Genomic DNA, 17,116 nt, shown 5'->3' with positions numbered 1-17,116 from the left:
TTTTCATTTACATCTATAAATAAATTATTCATTACTATGCCAATTATTTAAAATCTCCCAAATTATAACACCTTTACTCCTTTATATTACATTGCTTGTATTCCAAATAGTTATTCTGTTTTCAACGATCTCTTTGTTTTTGTGTGGTTTTTGTTGATATTTCAAGGTTTTCTCCCCAACAAAAATGAGTGATTGTGATGGAAATTTTATGGATGATTTTTCTGCACTGTCCAGTCCTAGAATAAGAGAGGCATTAGCAATGCTGGATCAAAACGAAAATGGTCTATATCCGATCAGCGAGACGTTCCCTCAAACCAACGTATCGCCTGATCCTCAGTCTGAACAAAGATCTGGTGGTCTCCGCGACAGAATGGCTGCAAAACTAGGATTTGATATTCCACCGCTCGAGATAGGGAGGGTCAGTCCATCTGCTAATCTTTTCAGTAACCCGATTCTTGTTCCTTCTCCTATCCTCGTAATTTCTCCAGGATTCAGTCTCTCTCCATTTTTGCAATCTCCAAATATGTTGTCTAACTCTTCTTCACAGGTAAGTAACAAATAAGTCTAAGATTGATCTCTCACACCTGATATATATTACTGTCTCCAAAAATAATATTAATATATGATTTTTTTTTTGTCACAGAATATTAATATATGATTAACCTAACTGTTTATTGTCTTTGTGTAATTTACTTTTTTAGATTGTCCCTCCGTGTCCAATCCCTAATGACGCGCCTCCTAAGACGGTGGAAAGTTCTGGTGACGCCCACGCAACGATGATTATATCCAACAACAATCTTCCTCATCAGCCGATCGAAGTTGATCTGCCTCCTCAAGGAGGTAATAGAGTTTCTAGTGTCTCGAGTTTGTTTCAGTTTCGATTTTCCGAATATTAATATTGTTGTTTTCTACATGTAAAACAGGCTCTGATGATATTCCAACGGGAAATTCTGGTGCTCCTTTAGTCCCTTCTTTTGATTCTGAAATTGTTGCTGTAGCTGATGTTATGAACCCCATCTCCCTTGAAAGTGGTAGCAAAGATGATAACAAGGACAGAGAATACAACCAAGAGGAAGACAAAGTCGAAGATCACAACGTTGTTGTAGAACCTCCATCTCGAAAGAGAAAGTCCCAAGTCAACATTAAGTAATCAATATATACATAATAATAATACTTTATATATTCATTTAAATTTAAAATTGATATGTTTAATAATAAAATTGACCTGAATTACAAAATTACCTCGCAGGGAAAATATGGTATCAAATATTATTGGAGTCACAAGACTAAACAAGACCCAATGTGTCATAATTCAGGTTGAAAGCGAAGAAGACCATCCTGACGATGGCTTTCGCTGGAGAAAATATGGTCAAAAAGTTGTCACAGGAAATGCAAATCCAAGGTTATATATTTCTTTCACTTCAAAATTACTCAGGCATTTTGGCAAAATATTATATATTTATTTTGGTGTAAATGGTAATCGCAGGAGTTACTACAGATGCACATACACTGGGTGTGAGGTGAAGAAACTTGTAGAGAAAAACGTAGATAATGTGAAGTTAGTGGTGGCTACATACGACGGGATACATGAGCACGTTCCACCACCTGAACGCATAAGAAAATCCAGTGCAAAGAATCAATCTGGTTCGTCAATTTCTCAAGATCCTACCCTTGGGTTAGGTATGTTGCCTTCTTCCGTTTCGACCTCTCAGCTTTTGCCCTCTCCCTTGGCCCCACAAATGGATATGATGCAATACTATATGGATGGACTCTCTAAGCTGCCAAGTTTGCCGGTTAACCAGAATCATGGTTCTGTGAACCGGGATGATGAAACGATGACTGATCGTGTGATATCCGACGGTACAGAGGTATACAAGGCGATAAGGGATTGACTATTTCGTAACTTTGGTATCAACCTTTAGATGGGCAAACATTAACCATAAGATACAAAAGAAAGATGTAAACCCTTTTTAATTATTATATCCTTATCTTATATTTATAAACAATGATGAAGAAAGATATACAAAATCTTGTACGTACTCTTTCATTATGGTTTTTAATGCATATTACTCTCCAGTAACAAAAAAAAAATGCATATTACTCTTGAGTTAACCTATTTATTTTCCAATAGTTACAGTCTTAGAGATGGTTAATCCAGATAATAAACTATATGAGATATGAACTATATAAATCAAACCGACATCCAGTTATACAGAAGAAAAACTAAACCGTGACTATAGTCCAAACAGATTGTTTACGCTCACGCTCATCCTCTTTTTTAAGTGAGTATCACTTTTATCCTTACAATTATAATAGCTTTTTGGAGCCAAGTTTCTCATGAGAATGTTGGATTAAGAGTATAACAAACTTTAAGCGGTAGTTCTTATTAAATAATGAGAAGTGTACAAGTGAGTATAAATACAGACAAGTGTTTAATTATATCTCTCCAGCATTTGTTTGAGTAAATTTCAGGAGTTTCTTTATTGTGTTAGACTAATATTTTCTCTGGATTCTTCTGTCTCAAGTTATGCTATTCAAGTTCGTTCCTTGATAATGAAACTGCTACTTTCAAAGTCTCAATTTCAAAGACTTGCTAGTGACATTAGTTTATGTAATACGTAGTTTAAAGTCCAACTTTTTATATGAAAAAGAGCATTGATTATAACCTTTGCCTTTGGTTCAGGTAAATCAAAATTTATGTGGGTGGATTCAGATGTAGAAATTGGCTGATACAGTGATACCCAACAATTAAAGACTATGCATTTGGCCAAAGCTCCATGAGGTACAACTTTTCTCTCTGTGAAAGTTAACAATGTCGGTTGTTCCACCAAAATGTACGCTAAATTTTCTTGTCCTCCACCTGCAGTTTCTTGTTTAGTTATGTTTGTGATTGGTGTATAAGATTATGTCCGTACCATTATGTGTTGAATTTATGTGCGTTTGGATCAACAAGTCAAGGAGTTCAAAATTTTACCTAGAAGGTCAAATGGATAGAATGGAAGAAATCTGCACTGATAGCTTTGATACTCTAGATAACAAAACCACCAAAAGTTGAATTTGGGGCAATGATTTTACATTATGAGATTTGATATATTGGTTCTAGGAGTTAGTAAACCACTATAAGTTTTCAACCAAATTTCTTGTGGCAATACACAGAAAAACAGTAGACAAACAAAACCTCAAGAGCCCCTTTCCCAAGTGATGTAGCGTACATCGTATTCCCCTTAGGTTTTGGTTTTCTTATTTCCTTATTACCTTTTTAGTTAAGCTTTACATTCCTTTTCCAAGAATGATTTGGTTTTCTTTATTCTGTCGGTTTTAGGAATTGTAATAACTATATAATGTGATCTCTTAGGTTTGTGAGAGATACACTTTTTGATTATTGATTTATAAAAACTTAGAGCTTTGTTTTAAACAACTCTTGATCCTTAGCTTCTGGGCATTCTTTGAGAATTCAACAAACTTTAAGAAGGCTTAGTTAACGGGCATTCTCAGAATTCAATGTTGCCTTCGCATTATCGGTTACTAACGTTACTTCCGCTCTATTAGTTGGTATCAGAGACCTTTTTAATTACGATTCTACTCGTGATTATCGATCTTTGGTTTCAATGGCTCCTCGTCCAAACGAATGGACACAGATGCAGCAGTTCCTGGAAGACTTTCAGGAGAATTTCCAAGACAATATGAGACGGACAATGGCTGAAACTATTCAGACCGGAGTTCAAGCTGGAGTTCAGGCCGCCCTCGCTGCAAATGCTGCAAACGCAGCAGACAACGCCCCTGTAGCTCCACGCCAATGCCATAATAACAACCCCATCTTTGAAGAAAGCGATGATGACGACGTCCAAGCCAATCCCTTCGGCGACAACAACCAGCACCGTCATCAACCCCAGCATCGACAACATCAATACCACAACGACGAAAATCCACGATGGTTAACGGGTATCAAACTAGATATCCCGAAGTATCATGGTGGCTCACAACTGGAAGACTTACTTGATTGGTTCGTTGCGGCTGACGAATTCCTAGAGTTCAAGGAGGTTCCAGCAAACAAACAAGTTTCCTATGTAACGACGCGATTCCGCAGCCACGCCGCCTCTTGGTAGAATCAGGTTAAATTAACATGGACTCGGCGTGGGAAGGAGAAGATTCAGTCATGGGACAAATTGAAAAAGCAAATACGAAAAACTTTCATTCCATACAACTTTGAGCGTCTCCTATTCCAGAAGTTTCACAACATTCGACAAGGATCGCACTCCGTTGAAGATTATGATAATGAATTCTACCAGATGCTGACGCGTGTGGATATTCATGATTCTGAGGACCAGCTTGTGGCTCGATTTATCGCAGGTCTCCGTTCTCAACTTCAGATATGCTACAACAGTTTGATCCAAGTTCCATCGCGGAGGCACGTCAAAGAGCTTTGCTAGTCGAACAACAGACACGCTTAGGAGCTAACCAGTGGCCGGGGAACAATCATTCATGCAACACAGCAATCGCTGATGACTCCAAGTCCACCACAGCTACGACAAACTCAACAGGCCAGAACCAAACCACACACCCGACAAACACTATCACAGCAGCAGCCGAAACTCAACCTTCGCGTCCTAACGCACTCCGTTGCTTCACCTGTGGTGAGCGGGGCCATATACAGACGGCATGTCCTAATAAGAGTCGCCGTGGACTGATAGCTACCAACCAGGATTTCATCGGCGACCCAATTTATGATGATGACGAATTTCAATGCGAGGAGGTCGATGAAGAACAAGTTCATGGCGATACCAGAACTTTTCTAATGTACGCCGCAACTGTCCCTATTTTCCTCAACATGTACGGTCAAGGGAAAGGTTTGTCGCTTTGTGATCGATTCGGGATGTTCAGCAAACGTAGTATCTGAAGAAGCTGTTCGAAAGCTCGCGCTCACAGTAGAAGCTCACCCCCATCCTTACCGATCGCTTTGGATGCAAACAGGTGCAGAAGTCTACGTTTCTCAGCGAACGTTGCTCACTCTCTCTATCAATTCCTTCTATAAGGACAATTTATATTGTGATATCGCCCCTATGGATGTCTCACATATCTTACTCGGGCGGCCATGGCAATACGACAGAGAGGTAATACACAATGGCAAAACAAATACAAACTCTTTTATGTTTGAGGGTCGCAAGATTACGCTTCTACCAACACCAGAAACAGATCTTGCAAGCCCAAGCAACAGCCAACAGCCGCCACCACATAAACATTTGTTGATCATCTCTCGATCACAATTTGAACTTGAACTACGTGATTCCCGCTCGATATTTGCGTTAGTTGCAGTTCCTCCGTCACCAACTCAGCAACAACCGTGGCCACCTGCTTTCTCGCCTATTCTAAAGGAGTTTGATGATTTGTTTCCGGAAGACCTACCGGATGGTTTACCACCGTTACGAGACATCCAGCATCATATTGATCTTGTGCCCAACACGGTTCTACCTAACCGCACACATTATCGTATGAGTCCTGAGGAACACGAACAACTTCGGCGCCAAGTGGAAGAACTTCTTCTCAAAGGTTACGTCCGGCAAAGTCTGAGTCCGTGCGCAGTCCCAGCTTTATTAATACCAAAGAAAGATCGGTCTTGGCGCATGTGTGTTGACAGTCGGGCTATCAACAAAATAACAACCCGATATAGGTTCCCAATACCGAGACTAGATGATCTTTTAGATCAAATCGGCAAGGCGACTATCTTCACCAAACTAGACCTGAAAAGCGATTACCATCAGATTCGAATTCGACCGGGAGATGAGTGGAAAACAGCATTCAAAACTCGAGAAGGTCTGTTCGAGTGGTTAGTCATGCCGTTTGGGCTTTCTAACGCACCCAGCACGTTTATGCGTGTCATGAATCAGGCCCTCCGCCCCTTTATTGGACGATTTGTTGTCGTCTATTTTGATGATATCCTTATCTTTAGCACCACACTTGACGCACATCTGGGTCACTTGCGTGATGTACTACTGGCCTTGTGCAAAGAGCAGTTATACATTGCTAAACACAAGTGTGAATTTGGAGTATCTGAAGTCTTGTTTTTGGGTTATGTCGTGTCATCTACGGGCTTAAGGTTGGATCCGCAGAAGGTAGAAGCCGTCGCATCATGGCCTACACCGACCACGATTTCCGAAGTACGAAACTTCCAAGGCCCCGCGTCTTTTTATCGGCGTTTTATACACAATTTCAGTGCTATAATGGCCCCAATCACAAATTGTATGAAGGGCGAGTCATTTACTTGGACCGTGGAGGCGTCGATGGCATTCTCCACCATTAAAGTTAAGCTTACTACAGCTCCTATTTTAGTGCAGCCCGATTTTGATTCTCCTTTTGAACTACACTGCGATGCATCAAAATTAGGCATCGGAGCAGTACTCAGTCAGCATGGACGACCTGTGGCGTTTTACAGCGAAAAGGTGGCGGGAGCTCGCGGACACTACAGCACGTACGACGTCGAATTCTATGCAATTGTTCAAGCCATCAAGCATTGGCGACACTATCTGGCGCATAAAGAGTTTATCTTATTCACGGATCATGTGGCCTTAAAGTATTTAGGGTCGCAGGATAAAATTTCTTCTCGCCATGCTTCGTGGACTGCTTATTTGCATCAATTTACGTTTGTTATCAAGCACCAATCTGGTAAACTTAATAAAGTTGCTGATGCCTTAAGCCGACGTCACGCCTTGGTCTCCACGTTACGCATTTCCGTTTTAGGGTTCGAGTGCTTTGCGGATTTGTACCCAACAGACCTGTACTTCTCATCGGTCTGGATGGATCTGACTCATGGGGTTCGATCAGATTTCTCTTTTGTGGATGGGTTCATCTTCAAAGACAATCGCGTCTGCGTCCCGACGTGCAGTTTATGATTACAGATTATCCAGGAATTGCATAACGAGGGACATGTTGGTTGAGATCGAACTCTGAAGCTTGTTACCGATTCCTATTTTTGGCCGACATTGAGACGCGACGTGGAAAGATTTGTGTCACGTTGTACGACTTATCAGCGCGAAAAGGGACATGCCTCCAACGCTGGTTTGTACTTACCTCTGCCAATACCGACGCAGCTGTGGAGCGACATCAGCATGGACTTTGTTCTTGGTTTGCGGCGGACTCAACGTGGGAACGATTCAATCTTTGTCGTCATTGATCGTTTCTCCAAGATGGTTCACTTCATTTAATGTCGAAAGACGACGGATGCGGTTCAAGTTGCTCTATTGTTCTTTCGAGAAGTCTATAGGTTGCATGGTCTGCCGCAGTTCATAGTTTCTGATCGCGATTCGCGGTTCATTAGTCATTTTTGGAGGTCGCTTTGGAAGCTTTTTAAAACAAGTTTGGATATGAGCTCTGCGTACCATCCTCAAACTGATGGTCAAACTGAAGTTGTCAATCGCTCTTTGGGTAACATGTTGCGGTGTCTGGTGGGTGATAACCTCAGGTCTTGGGATTCTTTACTTTGTCAAGCTGAGTTTGCCCACAACCAGGCACACAACAGGTCATTGGGCTTCAGTCCTTTTAAACTCGTCTATGGGATCGTCCCTCGCGGGCCTTTGGCTTTGTCAACATTGCCTCAACCAGGCGAGTTTCATGGTCGGGCGGTGGATCTTATTGACGAGCTTGCGGTGGTGCACGCTCGCGCCCAGGATAATCTTTAGGGCACTACTATTAAGTATAAAAGAGCCGCAGATAAGCATCGCCGCGAAGTGAATTTTCAAGTGGGTGACCAAGTGTGGGCTGTGTTAACTAAAGAACGGTTTCCTGTTGGTCAGTACAACAAGTTGAAAGCTCAGAAAATTGGTCCAGTGGAGGTTGTCGAAAGAATTAATGCGAACGCCTATCGCCTAGCTTTACCTCCCCACGTCCATACAGCCGACGTCTTCAACTTTAAGCACCTTTTCAAATACGAACCTGATGATCACATCCTTTTTGGATTCGTGGATGAATCGCTCGTATGGGAGGGGACCTGATGTAGCGTACATCGTATTCCCCTTAGGTTTTGGTTTTCTTATTTCCTTATTGGCTTTTTAGTTAAGCTTTGCATTCCTTTTCCAAGAATGATTTGGTTTCCTTTATTCTGTCGGTTTTAGGAATTCTAATAACTATATAATGTGATCTCTTAGGTTTGTGAGAGATACACTTTTTGATTATTGATTTATAAAAACTTAGAGCTTTGTTTTAAACAACTCTTGATCCTTAGCTTCTGGGCATTCTTTGAGAATTCAACAGACTTTAAGAAGGCTTAGTTAATGGGCATTTTCAGAATTCAACGTTACCTTCGCATTATCGGTTACTAACGTTACTTCCGCTCTATTACCAAGGGTACTACCACCTTTAGCAAAACTTCTTATGAGTGTGGTGTAGGTTACAACGTTAGGCACATGACCACAAGATTGCATCTCCCTGAAAGTCTCTTCAGCTCTCTTGAAATCCCCTTGGCAAGAAAATCCATTAACAAGGGATGAGTAACTCACCACGTAAACAGTCTCTTACTCATGTCTCTTCAAATCTTCATGGCGGTATCCATATCTTGTTGCTTTACATATCCGTAGATACAACCTTCACACAATCCACTCATCAACATACTGTAGATGGCAACTATCATTTTACCTTTCATCCTAACTTCATCATTCATATGACCTGAAGCAACAAGACCATGGATAAAAAATTCCATAAGTAACTGTATCTGGTTTGCAATCTTTCTCAGCCATCTGCAGAAGCAACTTAGAAGCAACCTTTCTTTCCTGCTTCATCCAAAACCCCAACAGCAACTTCCAGTTTTCCTGATATGTTGCTATATCAGGCTTGCAACCATTAGCAACAATCCATTATATACTCTCAACTACTTCAACCTTCAAATCATACCTATACTAAGCATCCATAGTATTGTTCAAAAACCTTACACCAACTATCAAACCCATTTCTTTCGCTTCCCTTAAAAGCCGATCGCTCCCCCTCAAAATCCCCTTTCTTACAAAACCCATTAATCATTCTCTCAAAAGTTTCCAAAGTCGGCATACACCCCTTTAAAGCGGTATACAAGTCTCTCTCACGCATTTCGTCATACACCTTCCGTGCATCTCCAAGTCTTTCACAAACAAACCCAGCAACGAGTTGCAAGCAATCACATCAGGCACATAACTTTACGATTCAACTACAGAATTATAAACCTCCACGGATTTATCCAAAGCCCCTCATTCAGCATACGCGTGAAGAACGTGGCTTAACACTTCATGAGTAACATTTGAACATCTCGTCGATGATTCTGTGTCTCGCTAAGATCTTTAGGAAGGAAGAACAAGCGGACTCATTTGAAAAGAACTGGTCTTTTCTCTGATTCCATAGCCAATCGAAGAGCTTGACCCCGGTTTCGACGTCTTGGATTCGGTCGAAGACGAAGGGAGACATGTCGACGAGCAGGGCCGGCTGAGGAGGAGGACAAGCGGTGCGACCTGGCCATGTGTCCCCCGTATATTAATAGTTAAGGAGTTCAATTTTTCAAAAAAGTCTATATTTTTATATAAAAAATTTACAAATATAATAAATAAAATTGAAAAGGGCCCAAAAATATTTGATATGCATATAATTTTATTTTCATCATAAAATATACAAAATATTACTATTAAATTTTAAAAATATTTTAAACATTATCTGAATATAAATTTTAGAAGGTAAAAAAATTATTTTTGCCCTATGGCCCATAACAATGTTAAGCCGGCCCTGTCGACGAGGCGGAGTTCTTCATCAAGTTTAGACCAGTTTTGCTGGGTTTTGAGGACTTTAACGTTGTCGTTCACTTGTTTCTTGAGCTTAGGATTGATCGGTGAATGTGATTGTAGAGGATTGGCGAGGAGAGGTTTGATGCGAGAGAGAAGGGCTTTTGATGTGTAATTGTTTCAATTGTCAACTGTTGTTTGATTCATAAAGGAGAGAAGTTAAAGGAAATTTTATTCTCACATAGGTGCCTGATATTAGCTTAATTAGTCAATATCTACCCCTGAAATTATATTTGTTCAGATTAACCCATTTTGTGCAGTTTGTTTCATTAGTATTATTGGGTTCTCTGTTTACAAAATTTTGATTTATTCACTTTGATTGGATAAATCTTGGAATCAGTTTGGTTAGCTATGGTCATCTGGGTTCGGATCGAATTGTTTGATTTTTCAGGTTCAACCTCCTATACGTTTTATATATGTTTAGGTATGATTTGGTTAATACCATTTTGGATTTGGTACATTTTACAATTCAATATAAAGATTATTTTGAATCCAAGTTCATTCCGGTTTGGTAAATTAATCTAGGAGATATTCTATTTTGATATATTTTTCAGATTGAATCAGATAGAAATATGATTTTCAGTTTGAGTTTAATTCAGAATTCAGATTCAATTACAAATTAACTAATATTGATTTTAGTTGGTTAATACCTACCCATAAAATCATATTTATTCAGATTATCCCATTTGTGCAACTTGTTTCTTACTATTTTTTTGTTTTTATGTTTACAGATTTTGATTTATTCTGTTTGAAAGATAAGTCTTAGAATCAATTTGTTTAGTTTTGGGAGTTTGGGTATGGATCGAACTATTTGAGTTTTCGGGTTCAGCTTTTTATGATACATTTTTGATTTTTCTATATTTTAAGTATGGTTTGGTTAATATCATTTTGGAATTGGGACATTTTGTAACTCAGTATAAATATTATTTTGAATCCAAATTCATTTCGGTTTGGTTAGTAATCTAGAACATAGTCTATTATTATATTTTCAGATTTGATCAAATAGAAATATGGTTTTCAGTTCGAGTATAATTCAGATTTTGGATTCAGTAATAAATTAACTAATTACCTAATACTGATTTAATTAGTTAATACCAACCCCTGAAATTATAATTATTCAGATTAACCCCTTTGTGCAATTTGTTTCATTACTATTTTGGGTTTTCTGTTTACAAATTTTTATTTATTCTGGTTGAATGAATAAAACTCATAATCAATTTGTAGTCTGGGTTTATTGGTTAGGATCAAGTTATTTGAGTTTTCAGGCATCTTATGGTACATTTGAGTTTTATATATGTTTGAATATGATTTTGTCAATACTATTTCCGATTTGTTACATTTTAGATAATATTTTTTGAATCATTTCAATTTGGTTAATAATCTATCATACATAATCTATTCTGATATGTTTTCATATCAAATACAAATATGGTTTTCAGTTTGGATTTATTTCAGATTTCAAATTCAGTTACAAATTGTACATGCCTATATTTGGTCATCTAAGGTTCTCAGACATCATAATTCATAAAAATATGGTTCTGTTTCAGATTGTCGAGCTTCGATTTGGTTTTAGTTTTTTTTTTTTCCAACAAGCCTTTTCATAAGAAGCCAAACTCGATTTTAAGGTAATCTCCATGATTAAAACTTAGCACCCTGATTGTACTATTTTAAATTGGTCTAGACCACACAATGACGTCTTTTATTTTATGTTATTTTTTTCATTGAAACAACAAAGACCAGAGGATGATAAACCAAACGTCTTGCATGCAGAGTCCATTCCTTTCCAAAAAGACTAATCAATCTTTGGACGATATAACGAGTTAACCCAATGCACCTATAAGAATATACCTTAAGAGGAACAAGAGAAGATGAAAAAAATATTATAGAGTATTCATCATGGATTGGATCATAGAGTGAGAACAGAGAATGTATTAACCTTGATGATAGGCTTTTCTGTCATGATTATAGTCACCCATCCAACATAAGGCAATAAGCTGAAGCAGAAAAAAATATAAAACTATCTATGAGTGAGTAACTACAGATTTTGGTTTAAACACTATACAAATATGTGGTTAAAGTAAATTAATTACCCGACAGCACGACCCATTATATGATGTCGATGAAGCCAAAGCTGACCTTTAGCATAAAGAATTCTATCATCGTCAAGGTTATTGTCACCCGTAAACAATAGAAATGAAAATGTGAATGGGCTTTGAATGATAACAATATGATAAACAACTCACACTCTTTCAAATCAATAAAACCAGAACCTTTGGTCAAAATATCGATTTCTCCAGTATTTTCCCTTTTGTGAACCTGTAATGTAATGAACCCCAAAGAATAAGAATCATCTAGGTGCTACAATCTAAGCACCGGGAGATGATAATGAGGAGATCTAGACAAAAAGCTACCTTAATGACACGAGGGACCATTGGAATATCACGACCCTGACAAGAGAAGCATGAACCAAAATACAAATGAGGTGAAAGGTTCATGCAAAAGTAAGCAAAACAAAATGATGCTGAACCTCAAAATATCCCCCTACTAGGTATCATATTCACTATGAGTACACAGAATGATGCTGAACCTCAAAATAGATTACAAGTGAGCGATCAAAGATGCTACAAATGTGAGACATTACAATGATTTCAATTACCCACTTAAACCCAGGTTCCATGATTTCCGAGAGAGCGACCACAACAAGGGATTCACTTCCAGTGGCACACATCAAAGCTTTCCATATTATCAAAGCAGACGTCACAATCATCCCTACTAGACAACAAAATAACATTTACCAAGATATTAGGGTGTCAAGTGGGTTTCTAGATGGACATTTTTGTTTCAAGACGTTGATAGTATAAACTCAAATAAAACCATGCCTAAAATATTATAAACATCGTTATAATCTTAAAATAATCAGTTACAAATAATTGGCTGAACTTAATAATTTTTAACCACAAACTATATTTTTTGGAATAAATACAATACGGGAAAAGAAAATCACAATTTTGAATAATATCATTAGCTTTTTTTTTATATATAAAACCAGACTAAAGTATACACCTTTTTTCATAAAAACCAAAAAAGAAGTAAAAGGTAATTAAAACTTCTTTAGGAATAGCTGAAATTTGGATTACGAAAGTTTGACCACATAAAATTGTTACCAAAATGAAATGGTTGAGTTTTACTATAAGAAGACCACCTCCCTTCTATGCAACACACACATTACCTAGTTTCCTTTGAAGAAAACGGGTTTTTCCTTTACATCTATAAAATAAATTATTCATTACTATGCCTATTATTTAAAATCTCCCAAATTATATCACCTTTACTGCTTTACATTATATTGCTTGTATTCTAAATAGTTATTCTGTTTTCAACGATATTTTTGTTTTTGTGTGGTTTTTGTTGATATTTCAAGGTTTTCTCCCCAACAAAAATGAGTGATTGTGATGGAAACTTTATGGATAATTTTTCTCCGCTGACCAGTCCTAGAATAAGAGACGCATTAGCAATGCTGGATCAAAACGATAATGGTCTAAATTCGATCAGCGAGACCTTCCCCCAAACCAACATATCGCCTGATCCTCAGTCTGAACAAAGATCTGGTGGTCTCCGCGACAGAATGGCTGCAAAACTAGGATTTGATATTCCACCGCTCGAGATAGGGAGGGTCAGTCCATCTGCTAATCTTTTCAGTAACCCGATTCTTGTTTCTTCTCCTATCCTCGTAATTTCTCCAGGATTCAGTCTCTCTCCATTTTTGCAATCTCCAAATATGTTGTCTAACTCTTCTTCACAGGTAAGTAACAATGTCTTTAATAAGTCAAAGATTGATCTCTTACATGATATATATTATTGTCTCCAAAAATAATATTAATATATGATAAACCTAACTGTTTTTGCCTTTGTGTAATTTATGTTTCCAGATTATCCCTCCGTGTCCACTCCCTAATGACGCGCCTCCTGAGACGGTGGAAAGTTCTGGTGACGTCCATGCAATGATGATTATATCCAACAACAATCTTCCTCATTCATCTGCCTCCTCAAGGAGGTAATAGAGTTTCTAGTGTCTCGAGTTTGCTTCAGTTTAGATTTTCTGAATATTAATATTGTTGTTTTTTACATGTAAAACAGGCTCTGATGATATTCCAACGGAAAATTCTGTTTATATCACATTTCATGAATCTAAAGCTGATCCCATTGATGCTCCTTTAGTCCGTTCTTTTGATTCTGAAGTTGTTGCCAGAGCCGTGCTTTACATATAACAAAAGAGGCGGCTGCCTTAGGCCCCCATGTAGCATCAGGAATTTTAGGGACCCATTTTTAATTTTTACTTGGTTTACTAATCAAAGCAGAGTGCATTTAACTTCATAATTTGGTCAATTACTTACATTATATTGATAATAATTTGTACAAATCTGTTTAGAGTAAAATGTTTCCGTTTCAGATTTTACTTGTTTTATGCATTATGAACTTACTCATTATCCTAATTTTTGTTTTTGTTTGGTTTTGTTTTTGTTTTCTTGGTTATGGTTGTTCATATAGATGTCACCAAATATATATTTCTTAACTTATTTACATTATTATATTTTCCGAATTGATTTATAATTATACAATTTTTTTATCACTTTCATTAATAGTTTTTAATGTCGAATAATAATATTATATATTTCCAATATATTATATATTCTATAACAATTATATTTTTAACAAATACATATTTTCTATAGGTTAATAAGATGACATTTTATATGAAAATTTGAAATAAAATTACGTTAATAGATATTGCCTTAGGCCCCGAAAACCCTGAGCACAGCACTGGTCGTTGCTGAAGCTGATGTTATGAACCCCATCTCTCTTGAAAGTGGTAGCAAAGATAATGACAAGGAGAGAGAATACAACCAAGAGGAAGACAAAGTCGAAGATCACAACGTTGTTGTAGAACCTCCAACCCGAAAGAGAAAGTCCCAAGTCAACACTGAGTAATCAATATATATATACAATAATAATACTTTATATCTTAATTAAATTCATAATTGATATGTTTAATAATAAAATTAACCTGAATTACATAATTTCTCGCAGGGAAAATATGGTATCAAACATTATTGGAGTCACAAGACCAAAAAACAAGACCCAAAGTGTCATAATTCAGGTTGAAAGCGTAGAAGACTATCCTGACGATGGTTTTCGCTGGAGAAAATATGGTCAAAAAGTTGTCACAGGAAATGCAAATCCAAGGTTATATATTTCTTTCACTTCAAAATTACTCAGGCATTTTGGTAAAATATTATATATTTATTTTGGTGTAAATGGTAATCGCAGGAGTGACTACAGATGCACATACACTGGGTGTGAGGTGAAGAAACTTGTAGAGAAAAGCGTAGACAATGTGAAGTTAGTGGTGGCTACATACGACGGGATACATGAGCACGTTCCACCACCTGAATGCATAAGCAAATCCAGTACAAAGAATCAATCCGGTTCGTCAATGTCTCAAGATCCTAGCATGCAAACCCTTGGGTTAGGTATGTTGCCTTCTTGCGTTTCGACCTCTCAGCTTTTGCCGTCTCCCTTGGCCCCACAAATGGATATGATGCAAAACTATATGGATGGACTCTCTAAGCTGCCAAGTTTACCGGCTAACAGGAATCATGGTGTTATGAACCGGAATGATGAACCGAAGATTGATCTTGTGATACCCGACGGTGCAGAGGGTATTCAAGGAGATAAGGGAGCGACTATTTCGTAATTGGTATCAACCTTTAGATGGGGAAACATGAAAAAAAAGATAAAAAGAAAGACGTAAATGTTATAAATCATGGAGTGGATTGCCATTAACCAGGCCCGGACCGAGATCGGCCCAATACTTAGAAGATGGATAGATGGCCGAAGCCTAGAGAAAAGAGAGAGAGCCGACTTCAGGAGAGAGAAAAGTGGCCACAAAGCTTGGAGAAAAGGAAACCCTTTCATTTTCCTACTATATGTAATTTTTCCATTATTATGTATTACTAGTTTTCCTAATCCTAATGAGTTTAGGTTTTGGATACTTTCCATTTATCTTCATCTTGTAATCCTTATATAAAGGAACCTCTTGATCATTAATAATAACACAGAAATATTCAGTCTCTAAACACTCTATTTACAACACGTTATCAGCACGATAGACTCCAAAACCCTGAAACAAAACCTAACCTAAAATCTGTCACACATAAAGCCTAAATCAGGCGCAACTTAAAATCGATCTATCTCTCAAACCCTGAGGAACCAGATGACGAGCCACATATCAAATTGAATCTCTTGACGAGACGAATCCATCAGCGCAAACCGTTTGTCGATCCGATCTCAGACGCGCCCACACTAGCAGAAACAATACTCGGCGCCGTCTTGGTCTTTTGGAACCCTAATCCCGAAGAACCCTAAATTGTTCTTGCTTGCGTTCCAGCTTGCAAACACCTGATCAGCTAAAGCCTTTAAGCGTTCCTGATCCTAGACATTCGCAGCTTCCTGTTCACAACAGAGCTAGTCCAGTTCGCATCACAGCCAGCTTGAATTCCCAATCAACCAGCTCGCGAACTCGATAAGAAGAAGATGCGTCCGTCTCAGCCTCGTCTCCCGACCCCGACTGCAAGCGTCCGTCTCGACTCGAGACCCGATAGGAAGAAGACAGCTCGCGTCCGCGTCGCAGCTCGCGTCCGCGTCGCAGCTCGCGTCCGAGGTTCATCCGTTCATTTTGGAGGTCCGGTTTCTACAATCTGCAAAGCAAAGGTAATTCTAATTCTGAGAACATGAATCGAACCTGGTTGTTTTGTAAAGATTGAAACCCTAAAAGATAATCTCTAAAACTAAAAGCCATAGGTTAAATATATCAATCCCCTATGAGTAAATCGAAGCACTATAAGTTCGATCTAAACCTAAGAACGAGATTGATCCATTGATCAATTAAAATCATAACCTTAAAGGTTTTTGAATCTCAAATCAAATCCCCTTGATCAAAGATCAAAGTTTTCAAAATCCCCTAAAACCCTAATTTTGGAAAATCGGTTTTTAATTTTGATTTGAAACTTGAGTATTTGATTGATCGCCTAGAGCTATGATTAGGATTGTTTTAAAACTTGAATCTGAATCTTGTTTAAACTAAAACCCTAATCTCGAATTTTAAAATTCCTAATCTTGATTGATTTTTCTAAATGCCTTGAAACCTTAAATCTCTCATTACTTAAAGCTTGAAAGATTGATTTAAAGAATTTACATATTGAATGAGAGTTAGGTTGCTAGATTATTTAATTCTAAAACCTAATAGATATGCAACTAAGAAATAG

At 37.9% G+C, this 17,116-nt stretch overlaps 2 protein-coding genes and 1 pseudogene across 4 annotated transcripts; 2 read left to right on the top strand and 1 right to left on the bottom strand.

Annotated features, from left to right (window-relative positions):
* The first annotated feature begins 184 nt into the window (after window positions 1–184).
* Window positions 185–1,892, top strand: LOC106428598 (probable WRKY transcription factor 10). The gene is made up of 5 exons (XM_048750220.1): window positions 185–547; window positions 702–840; window positions 924–1,135; window positions 1,317–1,402; window positions 1,487–1,892. Exons 1-5 carry the CDS (start codon window positions 185–187, stop codon window positions 1,890–1,892), a joined length of 1,206 nt encoding a protein of 401 aa, XP_048606177.1.
* A 6,248-nt stretch (window positions 1,893–8,140) lies between these two features.
* On the bottom strand, window positions 8,141–10,493 carry LOC106428569 (annotated as a pseudogene).
* Window positions 10,494–11,737: 1,244 nt separating this feature from the next.
* Window positions 11,738–16,578, top strand: LOC125583522 (probable WRKY transcription factor 10). 3 transcript variants are annotated; one of them, XM_048750561.1, is made up of 5 exons: window positions 11,738–13,593; window positions 13,721–13,845; window positions 13,929–14,776; window positions 14,880–15,035; window positions 15,120–16,578. In XM_048750561.1, the coding sequence occupies exons 3-5, from the start codon at window positions 14,637–14,639 to the stop codon at window positions 15,544–15,546; spliced, it is 723 nt and encodes a 240-aa protein (XP_048606518.1). In that variant the 5' UTR covers window positions 11,738–13,593; window positions 13,721–13,845; window positions 13,929–14,636; the 3' UTR covers window positions 15,547–16,578. The 3 variants fall into 3 exon arrangements, with proteins under 3 accessions (XP_048606518.1, XP_048606519.1, XP_048606521.1); XM_048750562.1 differs by having other exon boundaries at window positions 11,738–13,845; XM_048750564.1 differs by lacking the exons at window positions 14,880–15,035; window positions 15,120–16,578 and having other exon boundaries at window positions 13,929–14,242.
* The last annotated feature ends 538 nt before the right edge of the window (window positions 16,579–17,116 follow it).

This window comes from Brassica napus, chromosome C3, assembly GCF_020379485.1.
Source record: "Brassica napus cultivar Da-Ae chromosome C3, Da-Ae, whole genome shotgun sequence".
In the NCBI taxonomy this organism is placed as follows: domain Eukaryota; kingdom Viridiplantae; phylum Streptophyta; class Magnoliopsida; order Brassicales; family Brassicaceae; genus Brassica; species Brassica napus.
This window is presented reverse-complemented; position numbering and strand designations above follow the sequence as displayed.

Excerpts from the sequence above, each read along its gene's own strand:
- LOC106428598 (XM_048750220.1), top strand. The coding sequence starts at position 185 with ATGAGTGATTGTGATGGAAATTTTATGGATGATTTTTCTGCACTGTCC. Across the intron at positions 841-923 it reads TGATCTGCCTCCTCAAGGAG|GCTCTGATGATATTCCAACG; the intron begins GTAATAGAGTTT and ends CATGTAAAACAG. Across the intron at positions 1,403-1,486 it reads ACAGGAAATGCAAATCCAAG|GAGTTACTACAGATGCACAT; the intron begins GTTATATATTTC and ends TGGTAATCGCAG.
- LOC125583522 (XM_048750561.1), top strand. The coding sequence starts at position 14,637 with ATGAACCCCATCTCTCTTGAAAGTGGTAGCAAAGATAATGACAAGGAG. Across the intron at positions 14,777-14,879 it reads AAGTCCCAAGTCAACACTGA|GGAAAATATGGTATCAAACA; the intron begins GTAATCAATATA and ends AATTTCTCGCAG. Across the intron at positions 15,036-15,119 it reads ACAGGAAATGCAAATCCAAG|GAGTGACTACAGATGCACAT; the intron begins GTTATATATTTC and ends TGGTAATCGCAG.